General features: G+C 40.4%; 1 protein-coding gene across 1 annotated transcript; it reads right to left on the bottom strand.

Annotated features, from left to right (window-relative positions):
• Positions 1-10810: 10810 nt before the first annotated feature.
• Positions 10811-13641, bottom strand: HON4 (winged-helix DNA-binding transcription factor family protein). Its single transcript, XM_021946897.2, has 4 exons — positions 13208-13641; positions 12031-13104; positions 11299-11379; positions 10811-11197 (listed from the first exon to the last, which is right to left on the bottom strand). The coding sequence occupies exons 1-4, from the start codon at positions 13406-13408 to the stop codon at positions 11033-11035; spliced, it is 1521 nt and encodes a 506-aa protein (XP_021802589.2). The 5' UTR covers positions 13409-13641; the 3' UTR covers positions 10811-11032.
• Positions 13642-14071: the final 430 nt, after the last annotated feature.

Genomic DNA, 14071 nt, shown 5'->3' with positions numbered 1-14071 from the left:
CTCTTCTCCCCTCATTTTTAGAGACAAAAGGTTTTCCCTATTAGTATTCTTTTTGTTATGATTTTCGTCCAATCATTACAGGCGATTGTGTCTCTACTTTGGATCTTCACCTGCGTTTCGGCGTTGGATCTTCACCACCATTATTTTTACGGTTTTTTTTATGTTCGGAATAAGTCATAGAGACTCTTTGGGTTCTTTGTGTAGTTTTCATATCTCATTTTGTGAGAGCTTTTCACCTCTCTTTGTGAGAGCTTTTCATCTCTATCCTCTGTGAGAGCTTTTTATCTCTCATTTGTGAGAGTTTTATTTGTATTGTTATGGCTTGGTTTTTTGAAACTTTATCTCTTTTTGATTATTCTGAGTTTGCAATCTTAATTGAGATGTCTATGCTAGAGTTTCTTCGATCCTGCGTGATCGTTAGTAGAAGTGCACCATATTGTCTTAATTTTGATGTTAGACCACTCCGTTATTGTAATGACATTTGTGACTAGTGGCTTTTTTGGTGGAATTATAAATGCAATCCTAGAATTTCTATAAAATAAAATCCAAATTTTATATTCCCTCTTATAATTTCGTGCATATTCCTCAAGTTTAGTTTAACAAATCCACTATTATATTGAATATTATTTGATCAACAGCTGTAGGTGGCCTTGACTTGTGAAGCGTACATGGGATGCCACTCATGATCGACATATATGTTAGAAGTTGTCATATGTTGAATTTGTCTATGTTAATTATGTTGTCTAGTAGTCAATTAATGTGGCTAGTAATAGTCAATTAATGTTTGGCACCTACTATGTTTGGCACCTACAATATTTGGGGGGCTTGACTAGTTTGGTTGCCTAATTAGTTTGGTTGCCTAACTTGGTTGGTTGCCTAACTTGGGGGGCTTGACTAATGTCTTAGGAACTTGTATATATATGTGTTGATTGTAAGTAATGAAAACATAAGTGAAAATCAGAAAATATTCAACAACTCTCATTCTCTCTACTCTTTCCACTTTCTTCTCTCAATATTCTCTATGATTTGACATGGTATCAGAGCAGCGATCTTGCTGACTCTAGTCTTGAATTGTTGTTTCCATCATGGGAGAAGATGATTTTTCCCATGTTGAAAGTAGCACCACCGATCCTACTACTTTCACCGAATTTGCTGCTCAAATGGCTGAGTTGATGAAGATACAAGCATCAACATCGAATACGACCCCGACCCCGACCCCGACTATTACCTACGAAACCTCTCCTGCACAAATTGGCATTAAGTTGGATGGCTCCAACTATGCCTTATGGTCTCAAGTTATTGAGATGTATGTTGCTGGCAAGGATAAGCTGGGATATCTCACTGGTGAACTCCCAGCACCTTCTCAGACGGACTCGACATTCAACCGATGGCGAACAGAAAATGCAATCGTGAAAGGGTGGCTAATCAACTCCATGGAGCCAAGGTTAATTGGCAACTTCATTAGATTCTCGACGGCCAAAGGAGTTTGGGACGCAATAGCCACAACTTACTTTGATGGCTCTGACACCTCCCAGGTGTATGATCTTAAAAGGCGAATCTCCCGTATGCGACAAGGGGGAGGTTCGATTGAAGCTTACTACAATGATCTCCAAGGCTTATGGCGAGAAATCGATTTTCGCCGTCCAAATGAGATGAAGTGCGAGTTGGATATCAAAAAATACTATGATATCATCCAAGAAGATCGAGTTTATATTTTCTTGGATGGTTTGGATGATCGACTAGACAAAGCCCGAAGTGATGTGCTCCAAATGAGTCCATTTCCTACAGTAGAGCAAGCTTATGCTCATGTTCGACGAGAAGATATCCGACAAACTGTGATGTTAGGAGCTCCAACACCAACCGGAGTAGGATTGGTAACAAAAGGAACATACCGACCCTCTCGCCCAATTCCAACTGCTCATCTCCAGCTACAGACAGCTGCCAATAAGACTACTCCACCTTCTCGACCCAAGGCTCCCACAGATGGGAATGGTTGCACTCACTGCGGGAATCCAAAGCACACTCGAGAAACTTGTTTTAAACTACATGGTTATCCAGATTGGTGGGATGGTCTCAAGGCTCGTAAACTTGCTGCTGGAGGAACGGGTCGTGCTGCCCTTGTCACCTCGGATCCTCTGGTAACGTTAATTCCTCATGAAGAGTCTACCTCAACATCAGAAAAGGACTCTTCATCTTTCAGTAACTCAGGTAACTGTGGATATGTATTTCATACATCATATACAAGTGACTCCACAGGTTGGATTATTGATTCAGGAGCCACAGATCATATGACGTTTGATCCAACCGATTTTCTAAGCACAACCACACCACAACGAACAAGTATTGCCAACGCAAATGGTGTTACCTCTCCTGTGATTGGTGCTGGAACCATTGGCCTCTCTCCATCCCTTACTCTTCAAAATACTTTGCTTGTCCCATCGTTGTCTAATAAATTGATATCTGTTGGCCAAGCTACTGAGCAACTAAATTGTTGTGTACTTATGTATCCCGATTTCTGTTTATTTCAGGATATTCTCACCAAGGAGATCATTGGTCGTGGTACTAAGAGAGGGGGGTTGTACTATGTGGATGATTTCAGTATGGGAAAGGCACATAGTGTGAAGCACTCATCGACTTGGAAGGATCGACAACTTTGGTTATGGCACCGGCGTTTGGGGCATCCGTCTTTTGGCTATATGAGACATCTATTTCCAGATTTGTTTTCGAATTCCTGTACCACTGATTTCCAATGTGATACTTGTATCTTAGCCAAGAGTCACAGAGTCTCTTATCCATCAAGTACAAATAAAAGTGTTGCTCCATTTGCTTTGATACATTCTGATGTTTGGGGTCCTTCACCTATCTCTACAACTTCTGGCTTCCGGTGGTTTATCACCTTTGTAGATGATTGTACCCGCATGACTTGGCTCTTCATGATGAAAAATAAAACTGATGTGTTCCCTATATTCCAGTCATTTCACAAGCAAATTGAAACTCAATTCTCTACCAAGATTCAAGTCCTTCGTTCTGACAATGGGGGTGAATATATCAACCATGATTTTCAGACTTACTTCCAGATACATGGCATCATCCATGAGACCACTTGTCCTCAAACTCCCCAACAGAATGGTGTTGCGGAACGAAAAAACCGACACCTCCTTGAAACAGCACGAGCTCTTTTGATTGGCGCTCATGTTCCTCGCCACCATTGGGATGATGCTATAGTCACCGCAGTGTACCTCATCAATCGAATGCCTTCCAAAGTTTTAGACTTCCGGACTCCATTACAAGCACTTGCCCAACATGGGCCCTTGCCCTCCGTTCAGATGCTTCCGCCCCGAGTTTTTGGTTGTGTAGCATTCGTCCACCTCCATAAGAATCAACGTGGCAAACTTGATCCATGTGCTCTCAGATGTGTGTTTGTAGGCTATGCTGCCCATCAGAAGGGATACCGATGCTATCACCCCTCCAGTCGTCGTACATATGTCACTTTGGATGTCACTTTTATGGAATCGGAAATGTTTTTTCATGATCCGATGTCCAACTCTCCGCCTCACAGAGACATACAAAGAGAACCACTGGGCAAGGAGGCCATGGAAATTCAAGAACTTGAAGATTGGAGCAAAACGGATCCCAAAAGTCCAGAAGAAAATGTAACCTGCCCAAAAGCGACCGGTCGCCAGGAGCCTAGCGACCGGTCGCATAGAAGTTCTGAAGGTGAAATTCGAACCTGTACAAAAACGACCGGTCGCCAGGAGCCCAGCGACCGGTCGCTTCCAAGCGCTGAAACTGAGTTTCGAATCTGTCCAGAAACGACCGGTCGCCAGGAGCTCAGCGACCGGTCGCTTCCAAGCGCTGAAGCTGAAATTCGAATCTGTACAAAAACGACCGGTCGCCAGGAGCCCAGCGACCGGTCGCTCCACAGCAGAGAGCACAATATTTTTGCCTACTTCGCCGACGATAATGATGAAGACCCCCCTCACATCTCAGTACCAGCTGATCAATCTCCTGAGAATACTCCTGAGGTACGTGATTCTACTACATCTACTGTTTTAGTTGATGAAACTGTTAGTTATCAATTACCTGATAGACAGAATCGTGGAAAACCGCCAATTCGGTATTCACCGGATAATGGCAAGGTATCAAAGTATCCAATTGCAAACTATGTTTCTGCGGAAAAATTATCTGCACCCCTCCAAGGCTTTGTACACCAGTTATCCGCAATTCATATTCCAACCAAAGTGAGTGAGGCATTGAAGGATCCAAAATGGGTTCAAGCAATGAGGGAGGAGATGCATGCTCTGGAGAAAAATCACACATGGACACTGGAGAATTTACCTCAAGGAAAACGGACTGTCGGATGCAGATGGGTTTACACTTTGAAATACAATGCTGATGGGTCAATTGAACGATACAAAGCACGACTTGTGGCAAAGGGATACACGCAGACATATGGTATTGACTATGAAGAAACATTTGCCCCAGTTGCAAAACTTAACACCGTTCGTGTGCTATTGTCTATTGCAGCAAATCTCGATTGGCCTCTCCACCAATTTGATGTGAAGAATGCCTTTCTCCATGGAGAACTCACAGAAGAAGTCTACATGGATATCCCACCAGGATACGTTACATCTACTCCTGCTAATGTGGTGTGCAGATTGCGAAAGGCATTATATGGATTGAAACAGTCTCCCCGAGCATGGTTTGGGCGTTTTACCGTGGCAATGAAGACTTATGGTTTTAAGCAGAGTAATTCTGACCATACTCTGTTCTTAAAACACAAGGGAGGAAAGGTAACTGCTCTCATCATTTATGTTGATGATATGATTATTACTGGGAATGATAAGCAGGAAATTTCTCAACTACAAAAATGTTTGGCAAAGGAGTTTGAAATGAAAAATCTTGGTGGACTCAAGTACTTCTTGGGCATTGAAGTTGCTCGATCAAAGCAAGGCATATTCCTCTCACAAAGGAAGTATGTTCTAGATTTATTGGCAGAAACTGGAATGTTAGATTGCAAACCTGTGGACACTCCAATTGTTCAGAATCACCGCCTTGGGGAATATCCCAATCAAGTACCCACTAACAAAGAAAGATATCAAAGATTGGTGGGACGACTGATCTACCTATCCCATACCCGACCCGACATCGCGTATGCTGTAAGTGTTGCTAGTCAGTTTATGCATTGTCCAAGTGAAGATCATATGGATGCGGTTCTTCGGATTCTTAAATATTTGAAGTCCGCACCAGGAAAAGGACTTATGTTCTCTAAGAATGGTCATCTGAATATCAGTGGCTATACAGATGCAGATTGGGCAGGGAATGTCACTGATAGACGATCAACATCAGGGTATTTCACATTTGTGGGAGGTAACTTGGTTACTTGGAGGAGCAAGAAACAGAATGTTGTTGCTTTGTCTAGTGCAGAAGCGGAATTCAGAGGAATGACCAAAGGAATTTGCGAACTTCTTTGGTTGAGAAAATTGCTTACAGAGATTGGATATGCACCTACATTAGGAATGCATCTACAGTGTGATAACAAGGCTGCAATATCCATTGCACACAATCCAGTTCAACATGATCGCACCAAACATGTTGAAGTGGATCGACACTTCATTAAAGAGAAAGTTGAAAATAAAGAAATTCAGCTTCCGTTTGTCAAGTCCGAAGACCAGCTGGCAGATATTTTGACAAAAGCAGTTTCTAGCAGAGTATTCCACAACTCACTGATCAAGTTGGGCATCGGTGATATCTATGCACCAACTTGAGGGGGAATGTTAGAAGTTGTCATATGTTGAATTTGTCTATGTTAATTATGTTGTCTAGTAGTCAATTAATGTGGCTAGTAATAGTCAATTAATGTTTGGCACCTACAATATTTGGGGGGCTTGACTAGTTTGGTTGCCTAATTAGTTTGGTTGCCTAACTTGGTTGGTTGCCTAACTTGGGGGGCTTGACTAATGTCTTAGGAACTTGTATATATATGTGTTGATTGTAAGTAATGAAAACATAAGTGAAAATCAGAAAATATTCAACAACTCTCATTCTCTCTACTCTTTCCACTTTCTTCTCTCAATATTCTCTATGATTTGACAATATATAGCGTAACATTTACGAGAGGCGCCGTACAAAGATGGAAGGATTCAATTTTGGTCAAAGTAGAATGAGTGAAAACGGATCGCAGTCTGCGACTGAGTCCACCGTTAATTAATCAAGGAAATCAAGTTTTGATTGTTGACCAATGATACTATTGGACAAGCATAACATCTCTGTTTCTGGATAATATACATCAAATCAAATCCAACTTCTCTCTCTCTCTCTCTATATATATATAGAGAGAGAGAGAAGCTTTTCAAAGGTTTCTTGTGGCTTATAAAAAATGATTAGCTGGAGGGAGCGTATTATTTTCTCAAGCTCTGACCTCTGATCGATGCATGTATCTTTACTTTACAGCGGCAATTTGCGCCCTAAGCTTTATATATCAGTCTCTTTTTAGCCACATTAGCTTTGCCTCTAGGAAGGAGGAGAGGAGAGGTGATGACGACGAAGAGAAAAGTTGTTGCTCAGGTCAGGCTCAGGGTCAGGGATCATGTAGTCTGTAGATATAGATAAACCTTTTTGCTTTTGTCTTATTCCAAATGCCCTATTTACCAGGGAGGGATCATCATCGTCATCATGCGCAGCTTCTTCTCCACCTCTCAAAATTCATGAATTAATGAAAACACACATCAACTTTATATTTTCTTTTTTTCACTTCATTTTATATAATTTAAATTAATATCCCATTTTGTATCAGATTCAGATCAGAACTACTTATTAAACCCTAATTTTTCATGGTTTTATTGTGTTCAAACGTCAAATCAAGCAAAAGTTACTAGCTTGAGGGGTCGATATGGACCACATGGTCCCATGCATGCACGCACAGTTCCAGCAATCCCCTTCCTCATAAATCACCAAAATAGCCTCCTTTCTGGAATTTATTCTTCTTTTTTATTTTCAAAATAGTTTGAACCCAATTTCTTTTCCCTTTATTCTTACTTAGAATGTTGGTTTGACCCGTTTTGCCTATGAGTTTGGTTTATGAATCCTTGATATATAATTATAAGTTTGTAAATAAGTTTTAAGCCAGTAATATACAAATGCACGAGACAAACAAACAACCATTTATCTATACGTTGACCAATTGACCATTCTAATTTATATATATATATATATATATATATATATATATATATATAAAAGAAAAAGAAATAAATCAAGTGAGAACAAGTGACCGTAAAAGAAGAAAATGATGGCTCAATAAAAAATGGTCGTGACCCGTGGGCGTTGTAGTTGTAGACTATGGCTAAAAACCCAAAACACCAAGGAAATGAGGAAACTTAGGAAAAAAATTTAAATGTTCCAGGTACACCACGTGTCTGGTGTACCATCCAATAAACATAGAACATGTGGAATTATTATCCAACTTACTGCATTTCTTCTTATGACATGTGGCGGACTGCATTGGACATATTCCATATGTCTTCCGTCTATTGGATGGTACACCAACCACGTGGTGTACCGGGAACACTCAAAAATTACTCGAAACTTAGGCACTAAGATATAAACCCTATAAGCACGTTTGTGTGTTTTTCGCTTTGCGTTTGGCATTTTATGTAGAGATTATTTTCTCTCAACTGATTTATATTTACACGTCATAATAATAAATCTTGTCAAAAAATTATGTAATCAAACCCGCCTACAACAGATTCACATGCACAATATAATATGATTAACCTCGGGTTCGATCTGGGACGATTAGATATAGTTTTATACGCCCAGAAATAGAAAAATATATTCCTTATTTTTTATTTATGAATTATGAATTATGTATAAAAGTTGGAAGAACGTCAAGGTCCCAAATCGTGGGCATGGAAGATTCAAGACCGGATCATGGGCGGCTTTTCTTGTCCTGAACTTTTAATGCGAAAAGTAAAATTATTATTGCTTTGTAAAAAAGTTTGGTAGTTGCTTTCTTTCTTTAAAAAAAACAAGACAAAAAAAAAAAACATTTGGGATTTTGGACCTCGGGGACGTGTTACAGGCCGTATCCTCCAATAATAAAGAGGTTGAAAGGCGCGTAGAAAAAATTGGTAAGAAAGAGGTTAGCTTTAAATTAAGGAGGAGTCGTTATCCTCCTTCAATTTAGACTATTATTATTAATAAATAAATAAAAAAGTCGCCGTTCCTTACTTATTTTTGGGGTTATCCAATTGTAAAAGGAGTTGAAAGTGGGAGTTCCCAATTCCATGACCGTTATTGGACCGTGGAAGCGCGTTGCCTAGAAATGTTCATATTGGTGGAGGTGAGGTGGAACCAGTGGGTTTCTACCAGTCCATTACGGAGGACAACATTTGTCCTCCACTTTTACCCTTTCTTGTATTATGAAAATTTTAATTTCATAATATTGGATTCGACGGATATGGACCAACGGTATATACTACATGGAGAGTCAATAGGGACACAAATATTGTCTTTATTTTTTCGGTAATTAAATGAATTTATTAAGCAACAGGTGGGGACATACCAGATACCACTACAAGGTCAACAGACCAACCAAAGACATAGTACACAAAGGGTACAGTCCAACTAAAGAGACAAACACCCCAAGCTAACAATACAAACCAACCCCAATAGCAAATTAGCAATTAGCAATTAGCAATTAGCTAAGGGGGGGAGGGGAGATTCCATTCCTCAACAAGGAAGCCAGATTTGCATTTCCAAGAATACGAGGCCCAAGGAATTATGAGCAATGCTAGGCATACAGCATTTGTATATCACATTGTGTTCCGAAACCCACAAATGCAATAGGGCACATTCCTATTATAGAGAGGGGAACCACAAATGTAATATGACTATCTTTTTTATTACACTATTTATATGTCTCCCTTTTTTCGGTTACAGGGAGGCAAATCGATGCATCATTTCGGCATGCACTGAGAATTATATGTTGTATTTGGCGAGGCTTTTGCGTTTTCTGGTTTGGCGGATTTGTCCATCCTTTGCCATTTGCTTATGAGTTTATCTTGTCTTATATATATATATATCTCTCTCACAATCCTTACAATTAGACTAGCTCCATTTCACATAAAACATATCCTAATCTGAGTTTAATTAATGGGGAAACTAATTTACACGCTTTTATCACCATCTTCTTCTCACTCACTCACATGTATACAAACTGAATTATATACGAAAAGAGCAAGGGTTGGTTGGTGGTGTCACGAATCACTATAGGTAATAATTTGCTTATGTTAGTTTACTAATATACAATACAAACAAACCAAGTATCTCAAATTGCATGAAGCAAACTCCATTTCAAGCCCTAGTCTAGTGAAAGTAAAGATGAAGCCAACCCCATGCCAATGGCCATGCTTATGGCTATTTTTAAGGTTTGCAACACGACGCCTGCAACAGCCCAGAACAAATGGACCATCATGATTCAAGATGATGGCATCTGTGTTTTCCAAACTGCCAGATAATCCATCCTAAACCTAGTTAGCTGAATTAGCATATGCCTGCTTATAAAGGAAAGGCTCATGCTATGCCAAACAAGTTTTCATCACTTCAGGCCAACCTTGGTATGGCATGCTTCAATTCAATGAGATTGGCTTCAAAGTCAGTGATATGTTATACATTCAGGCCAAACAAGTCAAAATTCAGAGGAATCATACTGAAAATCCAAAGACCATTGGCTTGCTGGCTCGCCTTAAACCAAAGTAAAACCAATCCAGTTTGCATCATCACTCTCCACCGTTATAATTAGAACTAGAACAATCATTTGAAAACCAATGTCAACTTCTTCATAACTACTACCAAAAGCAAATTCAAATTTCCTAGTTTCAAGAGCTGACCAATAGTCAGTCTCCAAGGGGACCACACTCCATCTTCTTTGATTTCTCTTATTTGACATCCTCTTGGTGCAATCCTTTCATCTTACATTTAATTACAGAGTTAACAAATTGTAGCACACAAGCAGCTATCAAAATTTTAATATATTTTTCTTTACTCGATTTATTTTAATCTCTGCCTCTCTCATATCTAAGTCGACTTGTACCTCACTGCATACAAAATTAGTGTGTGCTGCAAATTCTGCTTATAAATAATTTCATTATCATTACTCCTAAGGGATAATTGTCGAAATGTTACATGAACTTATACCTCAGTTTCAATTTGTCATCTTCAAGAAAAATTTAAGAGAAATGTCACCTTAATTTTTCAAAATTCATGATTTTTCATTTGACTTTAATACCATCCAATTTTCCATCCATTTTTTTAGTGTATTTTAGTCTTTCCATTTTCAAGAAAAAAAAAAAGAGAAAAGAGAGACCTCTCTCTCCCTTTCTCCCCCACCCGCCCCCAAAACACATCGCACAGGACCCCCCTCCCCCTTCTTCTCTCTCTCTCTCTCTCTCTCTCTCTCTCTAACCATGTATAAAAAAAAATTATAATGATTTTTCCACTTTCAAAATACCCTTGAAAATGAAAAATACTAAAATACCCTTAAAATGGATGGAAAATTGGATGGTGTTAAAGTCAGATGACAAATCATGGATTTTGAAAAATTAAGGTAACATTTCTCTTAAATTTTTCTTTAAGGTGACAAATTGAAACTGAGGTATAAGTTCATGTGACATGTCTACAAAAGTCCCTTACCTCTAAATATAATTCAAATTAAAACTCCAAGGTGTAATTATACCTGTGTAACCATGAAGACAGTCCACTCAGACTGCTATATCTTGTATTCATGTAAATGATTAAATCAAAGATATGATCAAATATTCTCAAATTAAATTGAAATCACAAAGTTGAAAGGACAAACGAGTCATGGGTCATACTAAAATTGCACAAACAACAAACTTAACTTAATGGACAAGGTCATCATCTCTACCAATTGAGACAGTTAGTTACACTAACCTCCTATTCGCTTTACAGACCCTTTACCTCTTATGTGCTCCTCATCCTCTCTAACAGGTACATGAGCAAGGATTTCTCAACTTTGGAGCACAGGCGGCTGCGGAGCTTCAAAAGTAAATGGGGCACTAATGTCCATGGCTGCAAGCCCTTCTAATTCTTGGATTGCGGCAATGGCACTAACTTCGCTTTCATTATTTAAGTAAGGTTTTAGTGCACCAACAGCTTGCCCCACTTTAAATTGCTGCAAATGACATAGAAACAGAATAAAGACACTAGCAAAGTCAAAAGCGGGAAATGCAGTCATATTCAATGAAAAACTAATTTGAAACTTATTCAACTTACAAAGTATTCAAGTTTCCTCTTAAACTCTCCATTGGCAACCGCTTGTGAGTCAGGTGCTTCAGTTGTTGTCACTAATGCATTCTTTTTACCGAAATAGAAAAGAAAATGGCAACAAATTCCAAGTAAGTAAAGCAGCGGGAGGATAATAATATTACTACACATAAGACATGAATGAAGAAAAGTCTCGTAATTTTGTCTTTCCTAAAAACAATACAAATAATTAGGTATTTTTGGACTGAAAAAGAATGCAGACTTGATTTAAGGGTAATTTCACTAAAAAAATTAAGTTCAAAATCAGATTAAACTTTTACATAAGCATTGATAATTCTTATGGATCGTCTTCCTTGCCAATTTTCAGTTCTTTCTATTTTACCCTTTAACTCTCTCCGCATTTTGTTAATATGTTTATTTTCATCCAATTCTTATGTTCATTTCGGAAACTAAATACTGCCTTAATATCTTTCGAATTAAATAATTCTGCAATTCATTTTCTTACTAAATTACAAAGTACAAATCCACTAGCCAGTAGCACCTAACCCCTAGAAAACAAATCATTATATGATTATCCTTTCGCTGTTGCCATACATCAGTAGGTTTACTTAGTTGTAATGCAAGCTTATATCTAGTTAGTTAGTTTCTCAAAACAATATTTTCCTCCACTAGAGAATACAAGTGCCAAACTATACAACTACACAAGGTTTGTTTGCTAGGAGATTCAGAGAACAGAATTACCTTCTTGGGCCTGCCCACTGGCCTTCCAGTACTTCTCTTTGGCCGTTCCATTCCAGGCAGCCCAGGGGGGCGGCCCCGCTTCCCGGGCACTAAGCCACCAACACGAACAGCAGCAGCCGCATCCTTCTTCTTGGGCCGGCCTCTGGGCCTTGGTAGCGATTGTTGTGGCCCGACCACATTGGGCACGTTGTTCTGCTCAAATGCTCCCATTATAGGGACATTGGTAGCGTACGGGAAGAAGACGCTCTTGGGCTCAGCTTTGGAGGGGCGTCCCCGGCCCCTCTTCACGAGGCCGTTGGGGCCCACAACAGCGGATACAGACTTTGGCTTCGGAGGACGCCCTGGCCTCTTCTTCGGCAACCTCGGCCCTGGCGGGCGACCCCGGCCCCTCTTGGCGGACACAGGGCCACCACCAGCTTGTCCGATCCCAGCACCTACAACCTTACGTGGACGACCTGGGCGCCTTTTCACCGACGCTGCTGGCTCGTCAACCAGTCCAAGAGCAACAAGCATGGGCTGCGAATTTTGCTGTATGGTGGGCTCGGGGAAGGCCTGAAAATGGGGGTGTTGCTGTAAAGTGGGCTTCTGGGGAACGGGAATGGGTTCTTGTAAGCTGGGCTGCTGGGGAATGGGAATGGGAATGGATTGTTGTAAATTGGGCTGCTGGAGAATGTGAATGGGTTGTTGTAAATTGGGCTGCTGGAGAATGGGTATGGATTGTTGGAAAGTAGGCTGCTGAGGAATGGGTTCTTGTAAACTGGGCTGGTCAAGGATGGGCTTGGTTTTGGGAGGGCGGCCACGGCCCCTTGAGGGTCCAGCAGACGGAAGAGCTGTGGTGTCAGCGGCAGCAGCAGCTGACGCATTAGGAGGCGGAAGGGCATCAGATCTAGGAAGCTTGTAAGACTTCTTGACCATAACGAGGAGACCATTGCTCTTCAAGCGCTTGAGATGGTGGGTCAACAAGGCTGAGTGAGTGGTTGGGAGGCCCGAGTAGGCTCGCTCTATGTACTTAGCTATAGCCCTCTTGCTAGACCCGTCCTTCTCCTTGAGCGCTGCTATGGCTGCATATATCATCTGTACCCAAAAGAGTAAAAAGAAAAAGAAAATCAAAACAAAAAGAAGACAAAGGTTAGAGCTTTGCTGAAATGGTAGATGAGTTGTGTATTTAGTAAATTACCTCAGCATAAGGAGGGTGATTGGAAGTAGGGTTCGGAGGAGGAGTGGGGTTAGCAGCTACATGGGTGGTGGCGATGTTATTTTGATCTTCAGTGGCGAGGGGAGTGATGGCTGGGGCGGCGGAGACGATGGCGGTTGTAGTGGTGGCGATGGGCGGTGGATAAGGATGTGGAGTTGGATATGGAGGTGGGGGTGGGTCCATAGATTTAGAGAGAGAGAGAGAGAGAGAGAGATGAAATTTTAAAAGGGGTAGGTTTGGCGTTGGACTTGGGTCGCTTGGGTCTTGAGTCTTGAGAAGGGTAAGGGATAAGTGAATTTTGTTTTGGACAGGGGAGGAGAGGAGGGGAAGGGAGGAGAGGAGATGATGATGATGGTTGATGGGATCGGGAGCGTGTGAGAGGGTGGGTAGTTTAATCGGACCGTCGAGAATGATTCATGTATTCGTGCTCCGTTATGTGACGCGGACCTTCTCTGTCTTTTTCCCTTTTTATATTATTTCTTCTTTATTCATAAATATCTAGATAAGTCATTGCTTTTGCAGCTGAGTCCTTATCATTTTAAGCACATTTCTATAAAGGGCTCTTATGATCTTATCCTTAACCCCCCCCTGTGTTTTGTAAATTGAATCCTTTCCTTCTTTTTTACTTCTACTACTTGTAAGCTGTATCTTTCAAGCATAAAGCTTTACTTTTTTGTGTTTCCCATGTGTGCTCATAGCCTCATTGGGAAGGAAATGTAACTAGCCAGTGAAAGGTATTTTAATTATATAAGTTGACAAACAAAACTAGTATATAATTTCAGAACATTTCATAAATTCATTGTTTAAAATAGGTTTGGATCTGATTTAGATCAAAATTGGAGAAGT

This window comes from Prunus avium, chromosome 5, assembly GCF_965620075.1.
Source record: "Prunus avium chromosome 5, drPruAviu1.hap1.1, whole genome shotgun sequence".
Lineage (NCBI taxonomy): Eukaryota > Viridiplantae > Streptophyta > Magnoliopsida > Rosales > Rosaceae > Prunus > Prunus avium.
This window is presented reverse-complemented; position numbering and strand designations above follow the sequence as displayed.